Here is a 16,241-nt window from a genome sequence, read left to right as displayed (position 1 = left end):
TCTGTACTAGCTGTAGGAGTCATCACCCAGGTACACATATATTACTACAGTATATACCTGTCTGTACTAGCTGTAGGAGGAGTCATTACCCAGGTACACATATATTACTACAGTATATACCTGTCTGTACTAGCTGTATGAGTCATCACCCAGGTACACATATATTACTACAGTATATACCTGTCTGTACTAGCTGTAGGAGTCATTACCCAGGTACACATATATTACTACAGTATATACCTGTCTGTACTAGCTGTATGAGTCATCACCCAGGTACACATATATTACTACAGTATATACCTGTCTCTACTAGCTGTATGAGTCATTACCCAGGTACACATATATTACTACAGTATATACCTGTCTCTACTAGCTGTAGGAGTCATTACCCAGGTACACATATATTACTACAGTATATACCTGTCTCTACTAGCTGTAGGAGTCATCACCCAGGTACACATATATTACTACAGTATATACCTGTCTGTACTAGCTGTATGAGGAGTCATCACCCAGGTACACATATATTACTACAGTATATACCTGTCTGTACTAGCTGTATGAGGAGTCATTACCCAGGTACACATATATTACTACAGTATATACCTGTCTGTACTAGCTGTATGAGTCATTACCCAGGTACACATATATTACTACAGTATATACCTGTCTGTACTAGCTGTAGGAGGAGTCATTACCCAGGTACACATATATTACTACAGTATATACCTGTCTGTACTAGCTGTAGGAGGAGTCATTACCCAGGTACACATATATTACTACAGTATATACCTGTCTGTACTAGCTGTAGGAGTTATTACCCATGGACACATATATTACTACAGTATATACCTGTCTGTACTAGCTGTAGGAGTCATCACCCAGTTACACATATATTACTACAGTATATACCTGTCTGTACTAGCTGTATGAGTCATTACCCAGGTACACATATATTACTACAGTATATACCTGTCTGTACTAGCTGTATGAGTCATTACCCAGGTACACATATATTACTACAGTATATACCTGTGTACTAGCTGTATGAGGAGTCATTACCCAGGTACACATATATTACTACAGTATATACCTGTCTGTACTAGCTGTATGAGTCATTACCCAGGTACACATATATTACTACAGTATATACCTGTCTGTACTAGCTGTATGAGTCATTACCCAGGTACACATATATTACTACAGTATATACCTGTCTGTACTAGCTGTAGGAGTCATTACCCAGGTACACATATATTACTACAGTATATACCTGTCTGTACTAGCTGTATGAGTCATTACCCAGGTACACATATATTACTACAGTATATACCTGTCTGTAGGAGGAGTGATCACCCAGGTACACATATATTACTACAGTATATACCTGTCTGTACTGGTTGTATGAGGAGTCATTACCCAGGTACACATATATTACTACAGTATATACCTGTCTGTACTAGCTGTATGAGTCATTACCCAGGTACACATATATTACTACAGTATATACCTGTCTGTACTAGCTGTATGAGGAGTCATCACCCAGGTACACATATATTACTACAGTATATACCTGTCTGTACTAGCTGTAGGAGTCATTACCCAGGTACACATATATTACTACAGTATATACCTGTCTGTACTAGCTGTAGGAGTCATTACCCAGGTACACATATATTACTACAGTATATACCTGTCTGTACTAGCTGTATGAGGAGTCATCACCCAGGTACACATATATTACTACAGTATATACCTGTCTGTACTAGCTGTAGGAGTCATTACCCAGGTACACATATATTACTACAGTATATACCTGTCTGTACTAGCTGTAGGAGTCATTACCCAGGTACACATATATTACTACAGTATATACCTGTCTGTACTAGCTGTAGGAGTCATTACCCAGGTACACATATATTACTACAGTATATACCTGTCTGTACTAGCTGTAGGAGTCATCACCCAGGTACACATATATTACTACAGTATATACCTGTCTGTACTAGCTGTATGAGGAGTCATTACCCAGGTACACATATATTACTACAGTATATACCTGTCTGTACTAGCTGTATGAGGAGTCATTACCCAGGTACACATATATTACTACAGTATATACCTGTCTGTACTAGCTGTATGAGTCATTACCCAGGTACACATATATTACTACAGTATATACCTGTCTGTACTAGCTGTAGGAGGAGTCATTACCCAGGTACACATATATTACTACAGTATATACCTGTCTGTACTAGCTGTAGGAGGAGTCATTACCCAGGTACACATATATTACTACAGTATATACCTGTCTGTACTAGCTGTAGGAGTCATTACCCAGGTACACATATATTACTACAGTATATACCTGTCTGTACTAGCTGTAGGAGTCATCACCCAGTTACACATATATTACTACAGTATATACCTGTCTGTACTAGCTGTAGGAGTCATCACCCAGGTACACATATATTACTACAGTATATACCTGTCTGTACTAGCTGTAGGAGTCATTACCCAGGTACACATATATTACTACAGTATATACCTGTCTGTACTAGCTGTATGAGTCATTACCCAGGTACACATATATTACTACAGTATATACCTGTCTGTACTAGCTGTATGAGGAGTCATTACCCAGGTACACATATATTACTACAGTATATACCTGTCTGTACTAGCTGTATGAGTCATTACCCAGGTACACATATATTACTACAGTATATACCTGTCTGTACTAGCTGTATGAGGAGTCATTACCCAGGTACACATATATTACTACAGTATATACCTGTCTGTACTAGCTGTATGAGTCATTACCCAGGTACACATATATTACTACAGTATATACCTGTCTGTACTAGCTGTAGGAGTCATCACCCAGGTACACATATATTACTACAGTATATACCTGTCTGTACTAGCTGTATGAGTCATTACCCAGGTACACATATATTACTACAGTATATACCTGTCTGTACTAGCTGTAGGAGGAGTCATTACCCAGGTACACATATATTACTACAGTATATACCTGTCTCTACTAGCTGTATGAGTCATTACCCAGGTACACATATATTACTACAGTATATACCTGTCTCTACTAGCTGTAGGAGTCATTACCCAGGTACACATATATTACTACAGTATATACCTGTCTCTACTAGCTGTAGGAGTCATCACCCAGGTACACATATATTACTACAGTATATACCTGTCTGTACTAGCTGTATGAGGAGTCATCACCCAGGTACACATATATTACTACAGTATATACCTGTCTGTACTAGCTGTAGGAGTCATCACCCAGGTACACATATATTACTACAGTATATACCTGTCTGTACTAGCTGTATGAGTCATTACCCAGGTACACATATATTACTACAGTATATACCTGTCTGTACTAGCTGTAGGAGTCATTACCCAGGTACACATATATTACTACAGTATATACCTGTCTGTACTAGCTGTATGAGTCATTACCCAGGTACACATATATTACTACAGTATATACCTGTCTGTACTAGCTGTATGAGTCATTACCCAGGTACACATATATTACTACAGTATATACCTGTCTGTACTAGCTGTATGAGGAGTCATTACCCAGGTACACATATATTACTACAGTATATACCTGTCTGTACTAGCTGTATGAGTCATTACCCAGGTACACATATATTACTACAGTATATACCTGTCTGTACTAGCTGTATGAGTCATTACCCAGGTACACATATATTACTACAGTATATACCTGTCTGTACTAGCTGTAGGAGTCATTACCCAGGTACACATATATTACTACAGTATATACCTGTCTGTACTAGCTGTATGAGTCATTACCCAGGTACACATATATTACTACAGTATATACCTGTCTGTAGGAGGAGTGATCACCCAGGTACACATATATTACTACAGTATATACCTGTCTGTACTGGTTGTATGAGGAGTCATTACCCAGGTACACATATATTACTACAGTATATACCTGTCTGTACTAGCTGTATGAGTCATTACCCAGGTACACATATATTACTACAGTATATACCTGTCTGTACTAGCTGTATGAGGAGTCATCACCCAGGTACACATATATTACTACAGTATATACCTGTCTGTACTAGCTGTAGGAGTCATTACCCAGGTACACATATATTACTACAGTATATACCTGTCTGTACTAGCTGTAGGAGTCATTACCCAGGTACACATATATTACTACAGTATATACCTGTCTGTACTAGCTGTAGGAGTCATTACCCAGGTACACATATATTACTACAGTATATACCTGTCTGTACTAGCTGTAGGAGTCATCACCCAGGTACACATATATTACTACAGTATATACCTGTCTGTACTAGCTGTATGAGGAGTCATTACCCAGGTACACATATATTACTACAGTATATACCTGTCTGTACTAGCTGTATGAGTCATTACCCAGGTACACATATATTACTACAGTATATACCTGTCTGTACTAGCTGTAGGAGGAGTCATTACCCAGGTACACATATATTACTACAGTATATACCTGTCTGTACTAGCTGTAGGAGGAGTCATTACCCAGGTACACATATATTACTACAGTATATACCTGTCTGTACTAGCTGTAGGAGTCATTACCCAGGTACACATATATTACTACAGTATATACCTGTCTGTACTAGCTGTAGGAGTCATCACCCAGTTACACATATATTACTACAGTATATACCTGTCTGTACTAGCTGTAGGAGTCATCACCCAGGTACACATATATTACTACAGTATATACCTGTCTGTACTAGCTGTAGGAGGAGTCATTACCCAGGTACACATATATTACTACAGTATATACCGGTCTGTACTAGCTGTATGAGTCATCACCCAGGTACACATATATTACTACAGTATATACCTGTCTGTACTAGCTGTAGGAGTCATTACCCAGGTACACATATATTACTACAGTATATACCTGTCTGTACTAGCTGTAGGAGTCATCACCCAGGTACACATATATTACTACAGTAAGTATATACCTGTCTGTACTAGCTGTAGGAGTCATCACCCAGTTACACATATATTACTACAGTATATACCTGTCTGTACTAGCTGTAGGAGTCATCACCCAGGTACACATATATTACTACAGTATATACCTGTCTGTACTAGCTGTAGGAGGAGTCATTACCCAGGTACACATATATTACTACAGTATATACCTGTCTGTACTAGCTGTATGAGTCATCACCCAGGTACACATATATTACTACAGTATATACCTGTCTGTACTAGCTGTAGGAGTCATTACCCAGGTACACATATATTACTACAGTATATACCTGTCTGTACTAGCTGTAGGAGTCATCACCCAGGTACACATATATTACTACCGTAAGTATATACCTGTCTGTACTAGCTGTAGGAGTCATCACCCAGGTACACATATATTACTACAGTATATACCTGTATGTACTAGCTGTATGAGTCATTACCCAGGTACACATATATTACTACAGTATATACCTGTCTGTACTAGCTGTATGAGGAGTCATCACCCAGGTACACATATTACTACAGTATATACCTGTCTGTACTAGCTGTAGGAGTCATCACCCAGGTACACATATATTGCTACCGTATATACCTGTCTGTACTAGCTGTAGGAGGTGTCATTACCCAGGTACACATATATTACTACAGTATATACCTGTCTACTAGCTGTATGAGTCATTACCCAGGTACACATATTACTACAGTATATACCCGTCTGTACTAGCTGTATGAGGAGTCATTACCCAGGTACACATATATTACTACAGTATATACCTGTCTGTACTAGCTGTAGGAGTCATTACCCAGGTACACATATATTACTACAGTATATACCTGTCTGTACTAGCTGTAGGAGGAGCCAACAGAGAGTAGTCTACACCCTCCAGACCAACAGGGATGAATGAATTTATGAATTTAACAGATTGCAGAATGGGTACAATACAGTACGGCTCAATACACACAATTGTTAAGGGGATGCAGACCAGAGAAAGACGTTTGTCTTGTTTACATCAGGGTCCCCCATTTTCAATTCATAGTGACATTTATGACATACACAACATACATGACATCATGACATTTATGACATAGGGACATACATGACTTGCAGTGTCAAATTTCCCTCTGGATAATAAAAGTATTTATATTCTATTCTATTCTACAGGTATATAGTACTGTTACATTTGTGACATATATGATATGCAAATATACAGTACTGTTACCCAGAGATCCTAACAGAAAATATATACATATGATGGGGAGGAGACTGTACATTAGGAGGGTGTGGGTGGGTGGGAGAAATAGTATACATACAGTGGGGAGGAGACTGTCTATTAGGGGGGGGGGACATTTACGGTGGCCAGTTTTGAATTGCAGCCACCCGTAGCGGTTTTGAAGGTGGGTAGGGATTCACATTATTTTACGGCTGTGGGTAGGGCGTTCCACATTGTTGTGGCATAATTGCGAAACGTATTTAGTCCCTTGTTTGTGCCGAATCTGGGTTTAACATGATTTGTGGAACTCCCTCTGGTGTTGTGGGGGCGTGGTATCTGACCTTTGGGAAGTATTCCGACATGTACATGGGTACCTTCGTGGTGTAGTGTATCTTGTAGACCAGGCCCATTGCAAGTTGCTGTACTCTGTCGTCTACTCTAAGCCATCCTAGGTTGTCAAAGTGGGCAGGGGTGAGGTGAGGTGGGTTCTAGGAGTAAGGTCAAGTAGTAGTCAGTTTGTTTTGTGATGTTTGTAATCTTGTTTTTAGCGCCTTTGAGGTGCTTTGGTACCATGAGGTGCAAGCATAGTCGTAGTACCCTTGAATGAGTGCTCCTGCCAGAGTCTTCAGGGTATCATCTCTATGGTATATTGACCTCTTCATTAAAGTACACATATTCTCTCTAGGGTGTATTGCTGCTCTGGGAGCAGTATTCAGACTCTGAGACGGAGCACCACAGCTACCACGCCCAGAGGAGCCTAGCGGGAGTCCTCCTCATCGCGCTCCGAGTGGCTCTGGCCCTGCTGCTGGCCTCCGTTCTCTACCAGATCATATCTACAGAGAGGAGCGCTCTGAAGAGAGACTTCTACCTCAGCTTTGCTAAGGTACACTTCACCGGATTACTGCTGCAGACGTCCTGCCCCTCAAAATCAATGCATCGGTCAATTTGGTCTCATGTCGTCTACTAAGACTTTGTTAGTTGATTCGTCCGTTTTATTATTTTCCCCATGCTGCGATATATTGTGATTTATACTATTTTTTTTTCAACTGCAAATGATGTCCCCAATGGAAAACAAATATACATCATCAACCTTTATTTATACTCGAAAAGACAATTGAGGTCACCCTCATTTTCAATGTCGTCGAGACATGTATATAATAGGGGTGTCACGGTACACAAAAACGACCGTTCGGTATCGGTTTTGAAGTCACTGTTCGGTACGGTGTGGGAAAGGTAGGTCTTCTAGCTCTGGCTTGTCGTTTGCGTTCACCAGACTATGAGGCAATGCTAAACTACAGGTCATCTCTCAGTGGTGTGTGGGGGTGGGGGGGGGGGGGGTAGGTCTTCTAGCTCTAACTGAAACTAGACATCTTACGGAATCAGCCATGGTTTTATACTGGTTTTATAAGGATAATGTTAAAAACACAACAGACTACTACAGCTACTATTGTTAAAAGGTTATCACACAGCAATGTACTCATATGGACACTAGGAAGTATTGGGCACTTTGTCCTGTAGTGTAACTGTTTTGTCTTCTTAAAGGAATGTTTGTTGTAGTGTAACTGTTTTGTCTTCTTAACACATTGAGTGCCAGCCACGAGAAATCTTGTGATTTCATGCCATGCGTTGAGTGCCAGGGATGAGAAATCTTGTTATTTAATCGTTATTGCTTTTATTAGCGATATCCATTCATTTTTCATCAATCTAGCCTCACGTTATCATTGGGACTGTCTATGAGCTCGAACAGGGAAAATACCGCCCCCTATCGTCTCCCGCATGGTAATGCACCCATTGGATTGGACTCAATGGAAATGCATGGGGGGGAAAAAACCCGGAATCCACATTTTACTTCTCAGGCATGTAACCGGAGACGATTGGATTCATTGTGGACACTCAGAGCAGCTTGGATTATGTGTTTCGAGTACCTAACGTTGGATCAATAAACGCGATCGATATTTGGAATGGAATAATCTTTTTGCAGAACATCTGATGTGAGGTAAGGAATCTATGTTACCAGTCTTGGGGTAATGGGATGTATTTTTCACATATATCTCAATGTGTCCCGTATGTGTGTGTGTGTGCGGCGTTAGCGCCAGGCAGGGCATAGATGATCGATTTTTCAGCCTGCTTCTCTAGCGTGCATAAGTACACATATACTATCGATAATCTAGCGTTTATTTGAAAACTATTCATAAATCAGCCGGAAAATGACAACGTGTTGTGTGTATTCCAGTAAAGAGCTATTATCACGTAATCTTTTTTTTTTCTAGTAATTTCCAAAAACGTCAGTTTTTCAAAACGGTATAAAACAGAAATGTACTGATGAAAAAACAATCCGTTTCGTACATGTTGGCTGCTTTTTTTTTTTACATGTTGACTGCAAGCAAGTCATTGATAAGCGACGGGCGTATTAGACACAGCCATAATATAGAATATAGAAATAGCTCAGCGAAAATCATGAAATATCGGAAAATCAGTCCAAAAAGGCTGGCATTCCAGCGCTAAATCGTGCACCCCCTGCTGGCACTCAAAGTGTTAAAGGGATGTTTCTTTTTTTTTATCCACTTTCTCCTTTTTCTATTTTCTCCCATCCCAATTCCATTGTGCCAATTCTTCCCTCCCCTGTCTTGAACGTTGCTCGCATATGCCCCCCACTGGCCGGATGTAGGGAGGATAGAAGCCTTGCATCACGTGTCCCCTCCGGTACACGAGGAGGCAGCCTGTCACATCTTTTCACCTGCCAGCGTGGACTCTCATTGGCGAGGTGTAACGTGTGGGAGGCTCACACTACCCCCGCCATTTCCTGTCTCTGCTGTGCAGGTGTCCCCAACCGACCTGTAGGAGTCGCTGTCCACAACGTCCAGATTACCACCCATCGACTTCCACCCTCTAACTCTGCCAATTGAGTTAGTATGACGGCTGGCCCAAGCCGGAGGCAACGCCGACAGCCGGAGTCGAACCCGGTGTCTCTTGCGTTGGTGACGAGCGCAATGTCCGCTGCGCCACCCAGCCGCCTAAAGGGATGTTTCTTGTAGTGTAACTGTTTTGTCTTCTTAAAGGGATGTTTCTTGTACTGTTACTGTTTTGTCTTAAAGGGATGTTTCCTGTACTGTAACTGTTTTGTCTTCTTAAAGGGATGTTTCCTGTGGTTTCTCTGTCATCCAGTCCTTGTCCTCATATCTGTCGTCTTCAACGACCACCAGAGAGAGAAGGTTAGTACACACACAGTAAATATTACACAGGTTCTCTCTCTCTCCACTCATTTACATTTAGTCATTTAGCTGTCGCTTTTATCCAAAGCGACTTACAAGTTCTGTACGACAAGTCAGCAGGAAGGGTACAACTCTTTCAGCTGAGTAACAATGATCAAACAGTGCTGAAACTTCGGTGCTGCAGTATTGAGTGCATAGACATAAGACATAATTAGTATAGTAGGAGGAGTGCATGGTATAGGACAGTAAGAAGGTTAGTGTTTTTTGTTTTCATTCAGTTTCATTTCAGATATTGATAGAAGTGTGTTTTTAGTCGACAGCGAAAGATTGATCGGGATTCGTCTGTCCTAACTGGTGGGAAGTTCAGAGAAGTTCAGCTGATCATCAAGGACTTCTCTCTATCTCTCTCTCTCTCTCTCTCTCCAGGTGGTAACTATAGGTGTTATTCTGTGTCAGTCCATCTCCATGGTGATCCTCTACCAGCTCTTCCTCTCTCGCTCGCTCTACTGGGAGGTGTCCTCTCTGTCCTCCGTCTCTCTGCCCCTCACCATGTCTAGAGGGATCCACAGGGGGCGCTACTGAGCCGGGCGTGGAACCATCACAAGCACATTTACCGCAGTGCCGATCCCAAGCATCCTGACCGCTACTCGTGACGAGGCCACTGTGTTGGAGGCGGAGTCACCAGTGAGTCACATGCTGGGAGAGGAGGGTACTGCACATGCTCAGATCACACTGGGAGAGGAGGGTACTGCACATGCTCAGATCACACTGGGAGAGGAGGGTACTGCACATGCTCAGATCACACTGGGAGAGGAGGGTACTGCACATGCTCAGATCACACTGGGAGAGGAGGGTACTGCACATGCTCAGATCACACTGGGAGAGGAGGGTACTGCACATGCTCAGATCACGCCGCTGGGAGAGGAGGGTACTGCACATGCTCAGATCACACTGGGAGAGGAGGGTACTGCACATGCTCAGATCACGCCGCTGGGAGAGGAGGGTACTGCACTATCTATGCTGCACATGCTCAGATCACGCCGGGAGAGGAGGGTACTGCACATGCTCAGATCACGCATACTTACCGTGACAGGAAGAACACCAGGAACAATTAGAAGCAGTCATTGTTAGGGGGTACATATTTACTGTGACACTGTACTCCTCATTATGAGCAGGATTAACCCCTTCCTGTGCTCTCTACCGTATCTAGTAGGAACCATCAGGAGAGCGGCTGAGTGGCGACAGGAACATGATCACTGCGACACCCAAGGGGGGAACCTTCATTCTTAAGCCAGGAGCAGGGACATATTTACAGTTTGCACCACCCCTGGAAGCATCTCGCCCAGGGAGGAATCCTTTTACTGTGACACCACAGGAAGTCGTTCTCCCTGGCCTGGAACGCTCTTGTGCATTACTGAGTGAGCAGAGACGGGGGCATATTGAATGCGGTATGATTGTGCTTGAATTTTAACCTTTTGTATTGGCTGTAAACATTGTGGCTAATGTATGGTAACAACAGTACCATATGGCTAAATGTACCATATTTGTTTGACCTGGGCTTCTTATAGTAAATGTGACCTGGATCCAGGCTCATTCAAGCAGACCAGCAGTACTCTGACCTCTGACCTCTGGATCCAGGCTCATTCAAGCAGACCAGCAGTACTCTGACCTCTGACCTCTGGATCCAGGCTCATTCAAGCAGACCAGCAGTACTCTGACCTCTGGATCCAGGCACATTCAAGCAGACCAGCAGTACTCTGACCTCTGACCTCTGGATCCAGGCTCATTCAAGCAGACCAGCAGTACTCTGACCTCTGGATCCAGGCGCATTCAAGCAGACCAGCAGTACTCTGACCTCTGACCTCTGGATCCAGGCTCATTCAAGCAGACCACCAGTACTCTGACCTCTGGATCCAGGCACATTCAAGCAGACCAGCAGTACTCTGACCTCTGGATCCAGGCACATTCAAGCAGACCAGCAGTACTCTGACCTCTGACCTCTGGATCCAGGCTCATTCAAGCAGACCAGCAGTACTCTGACCTCTGACCTCTGGATCCAGGCTCATTCAAGCAGACCACCAGTACTCTGACCTCTGGATCCAGGCACATTCAAGCAGACCAGCAGTACTCTGACCTCTGGATCCAGGCACATTCAAGCAGACCAGCAGTACTCTGACCTCTGGATCCAGGCACATTCAAGCAGACCAGCAGTACTCTGACCTCTGGATCCAGGCTCATTCAAGCAGACCACCAGTACTCTGACTATGCTGATGTGAGATTGAGTGAAATTGAAATTGTGAAGGAGAGGATATACGTTTCCTAAATGAGATATGTCCTGTTCCAAGATCCTGCTCTCTCCTGCGCTCACAAAATGACTGCAGTCATGTGTCAATTACTGTTGAAAATTCACCTATATATATTTATTTATTATACATCAACATGTCATAATGGACAAAACATCAGTTACTGTACTTGAACTGGTATTTCTACTGTGTGTAATATTTGATTTAGTTTTATGTTTTATTGCTGAGTTAAAGGATGAGTATTATCTTACCTCTGGCTCCTTGCTGGCATCAGATCACACCAGAAGCACCTTGAGACTACATTGTATTTTAAAGTGTGCTCTATAAATAAAACTCGTTATTATTATTATTAGCTTCACATACAAACCTAATTGTCTGTGTTTCTGTTGTGGCCAGAAGTCAGTCTGTCTGTTCAGTTGAGTAGGGTATATCTGCAGAGCCACAGAGCCCAACGTGTGGGCGGGGCTTCGTGGCATGGACGGGCTTGAGGCGGGGCAACAGTCTTGTCCACGCCACGAAGCCCCGCCTCAAGCCCGTCCACGCCACGAAGCCCCGCCCACACGTTGGGCTCTGTGGCTCTGCAGATATATGCTATTGGTTCAGTTAGCTGCGACCAGCAGGTCGGTTGATTGGTGCACATACATTTGCCCCGCCCCCTAGGGGCCACAGGCTCAGGCCCTGGGACGCGTCTATGCCAAATACAACGCAGTTCGGTTTCCGGGTTCCTCTGATTGGCCACTAAGCCCACGTGACCGCGGCTAGCACGCCCCCCTTATCGCCCGCTGCCGCGCTGCGAAGCGGAAGAGCCAGCGAGGCGGTGGTTTCAGCAGCAGCGGCCGTCTTCTTCCGAGGCGGCTCGTTCTTATTAATCCCTAATGTCATGCATGTTGTGTATGTCATAAATGTCGATATGAATTTAAAATGGGGGACCCTGATGTAAACAAGACTAAAGTCTTTCTCTGGTCTGCATCCCCTTAACAATTTTCATTCATTAATTTCTCCCCCACTACTCCCAAAAGTAACACTAAATAGATAAAGTACAACAACGCCAGACTCAAGAAACTGTTCCCATTGGATGTGTTCTCATAAACAATGTTTGTTTACACTGCACACAACACTCGAGGCTGCATGGGTGTAATCTCTCCTTTATCAAAGAGGTTGCGTTCAGGAATCGACGTTGTGATGTCCTACGGATCTTCCTCTCTAAAAGCCCCACGCAATACAGCATGTCTTGAATGTTCATGCAGGAATTCACCGCAAGAAAATGTGTTGCTAATCTTTGTTCAGTACAATATGATTGGAAAAATAAGCTACATTTTTTAACTGTCAAGGGTACCAGCATCTTTTTATCCAGTAGCGCGACTAATATCCATATCAGTTACATCATCCAAGGTATTGTTACCCAATGTTTGTGAGCGTGGTTTGGAGATATTCACAGTAATTGTTAATTCAGTAAAGTAGTCAGATCTACTCTTTATTGAAGGTACTGATATGATATGATTCTACGATTAATACTACAAATGTAATGGTCCTCAATGAGTATAACAATTACACAAAACATTAGCTTTATATCAGCCTTTCTGAAAGAAGAAATGGTTTCTTTATACATAGTCCTATATATATAATTTGAAATAAAAAAATACCATGTTCCTTAGTCCTGTATTATGATCAAACAATTACACAAAAATGCATCCTATATAGACTCATGTCAAAACATTCAGAAATACCCAAATGATGCGAGTTTGTTTTTTTATGACATGCACAACTACAAGCTTTTAAGAACACTGACATAACCGCTGAATATCACTGAAATCCAAGTTAATGTATATCTTAGAAGTTCTTTGTTTCATCGTACAAACAGCCAAAGCTGTCATGTATGTTGTGTATGTCATAAATGTCGATATGAATTGAAAATGGGGGACCCTGATGTAAACAAGACTAACGTCTTTCTCTGGTCTGCATCCCCTTAACAATTGTGTGTATTGCGCCAAAGGGAACACAGTTTCTTGAGTCTGGCGTTGTTGTACTTTATCTATTTAGTGTTACTTTTGGGAGTAGTGGGGGAGAAATGAATTAATGAAAACTTTATTTAACAGATTGCAGAATGGGTACAATACAGTACGGCGCAATACACACAATTGTTAAGGGGATGCAGACCAGAGAAAGACTTTCGTCTTGTTTACATCAGGGTCCCCCATTTTCAATTCATATCGACATTCATGACATACACAACATACATGACATTAGGGATTAATAAGAACGAGCCGCCTCGGAAGAAGTTCAAAATCACTTTGAACTTGATGACATTAATGAAATAACAAACTCAAATGGACTTCACATATTTCACTTAAACATAAACAGCTTGAAACCCAAACTGGCTGAAATCAGACATTTGTTTTTAAACGGTAAGGCTAATATATTATGTTTCACAGAAACAACTTGACTCATCTGTTCAGGATCCAGAGATGGAAATCGAGGACTATTCAATCGTCAGGAGGGATAGGAACCAGTATGGAGGTGGTGTCTGTGTGTATATACACAAAGATACCAAATTCAGCAACCGTACTGACCTTAACCATGACGAGATTGAAACTGTATGGATTGAAATCTTATTTGAAAGGGCAAAATCAATACTAATAGGCACAATCTATAGACCACCAGAACACAGTGGCTTCTAATAGGCACAATCTATAGACCACCAGAACACAGTGGCTTCTATGACTCACTTGATGGATGCTTAACTGGGGTGGAGGGCGTAGAAAAAATCCTTATTGGGGACTGGAACACGGACATGCTACGTAAAGCAGCACCCGTCTTCAAGGCCTTCAGTAGGCTTTGTGATCTGCACGGCCTCAGCCAGCTAATCACCCAACCCACAAGGGTGTGTGAATCAACTCAGACTACCATTGACCTCATCCTGACCTCCGACAAGTCCATGATCTCCAATAAAGGGGTTATAGCATGTGGGTTAAGTGATCATTATATGATATTCTGTACCCGCAAAAAGCTAAAGCAAAAGGCTGGCTGTCAGAAACAGGCACATCTAGAGACCTCAAAACCTACTCTAGCGAGGCCTTTAACCTTGAACTGAAGAGCCTGGACTGGTCAGATGAACTCAATGGTACACTGGTTGAAGAAACCTGGCTTGGCTTCAAAACCAAATTCTCAACAATACTAAACAACATGGCCCCCCTAAGAACCACCAGGGTAAAAAATCGCGCTGAGCCGTGGATGCACACTGAAATACTGACCGCTATGAAAGCCAGAGACAAAAAATGCTCTGAATTTCATAAAAGTCAGTCAAAGCTTACCAAAAGCACGAGCAGTGAACTCCAAGCCCACGTGACTGAACTCAAACTAGAAAGAAACAGACTAAGAAATGACGTAAACTCCATGATAAAAACTGCAAAAAAATATTTCATCAATGACAAAACTGAGGAAAACAAAAATAAACCACGTGAACTTTGGAAATTACTCAATAATCAACTAGGCTGCAGTAAAAAACTTAAAACCAGGTTCTCAAACATAAACATAAAGACGGACAACATGCTCATCACAGACAAACTGGATGTAGCCAATTACTTAAACACTTTCTTCACAAACATAGCCACAACACTGGTAAACAAACTACCCTCCCACTCAGGGCAGTATGGGGTAGAACACATAGCAGCATACTACAAGAACCTAGGCGTCCACAAAGACGATTTCAAACTGGAAATGGTAACTACAGATGAGGTACTCAATAAACTGAGCGCCCTCCAACCGAACAAGGCCACTGGCCATGACAACATCCCCTCCAAATTCCTTAGAGACTCAGCAGCCGCCATCACCCCAGTCATCACACACATAATAAACCTCTCCATAAAACAGGGACACGTCCCCAAGGACTTCAAAATAGCGAGAGTAACACCCAGGGGCGGATTTAGGATTGTAGGAGATCCGGGGCTTAGCCCAGATAGGTGCCAGTTTTTTTTTTTTTTTTTTTTTGCAGGCAAGGGGTGGTATGGAGGGGGTCAGGCACAACCCCCTCCACGGCAGATTTGTTTTGAATTTAATGAACCTGTACGTGCAATTTCCTGCAATATAGAGCCTTCAATCTTGACCAATAAAGCTGCTCTTTTCACTATAAAACTCAGTTAACCATAACGTAGTTATGGTTAGATTTATATATTGGGGGGGGATATAGGGCTGGGCGATATGGAAAAAAATCATATCGCGATAACGATATGATAATGTTATCATATTTCTCAATATCGATAATTATCGAATTGTTCTAAGTATTAAATTTTTTTTTTTATAACAGATGTATGTTTATTTTGCAGCAATTCTTTGTCATTGCCGCCATCTTTAGTGTTACATCCCCTCACACTCCAGTTCTCAGGCTGCAGCTGGTTTAAAAGCGAAAGTAAACCGGCTTTTCTGCTGGCTGTGGCTCCAGGGGAGTTGAACAGTTCTGGCTC

At 42.3% G+C, this 16,241-nt stretch overlaps 1 protein-coding gene across 1 annotated transcript in view; it reads left to right on the top strand.

Moving 5' to 3' along the window:
* gpr180 (G protein-coupled receptor 180) overlaps positions 1-12,136 on the top strand; it is a 52,703-nt gene extending 40,567 nt beyond the window's left edge. The window contains exons 8-11 of the mRNA XM_084318113.1: positions 6,952-7,149; positions 9,401-9,478; positions 9,905-10,162; positions 10,689-12,136. Of these exons, the coding sequence (XP_084174239.1) occupies positions 6,952-7,149; positions 9,401-9,478; positions 9,905-10,060 (432 nt within the window). The 3' untranslated portion in view covers positions 10,061-10,162; positions 10,689-12,136. The remainder of the gene's footprint in view (positions 1-6,951; positions 7,150-9,400; positions 9,479-9,904; positions 10,163-10,688) is intronic.
* The last annotated feature ends 4,105 nt before the right edge of the window (positions 12,137-16,241 follow it).

This window comes from Notolepis coatsorum (genome assembly GCF_963971535.1).
Source record: "Notolepis coatsorum genome assembly, chromosome: 1".
NCBI lineage: Eukaryota > Metazoa > Chordata > Actinopteri > Aulopiformes > Paralepididae > Notolepis > Notolepis coatsorum.
This window is presented reverse-complemented; position numbering and strand designations above follow the sequence as displayed.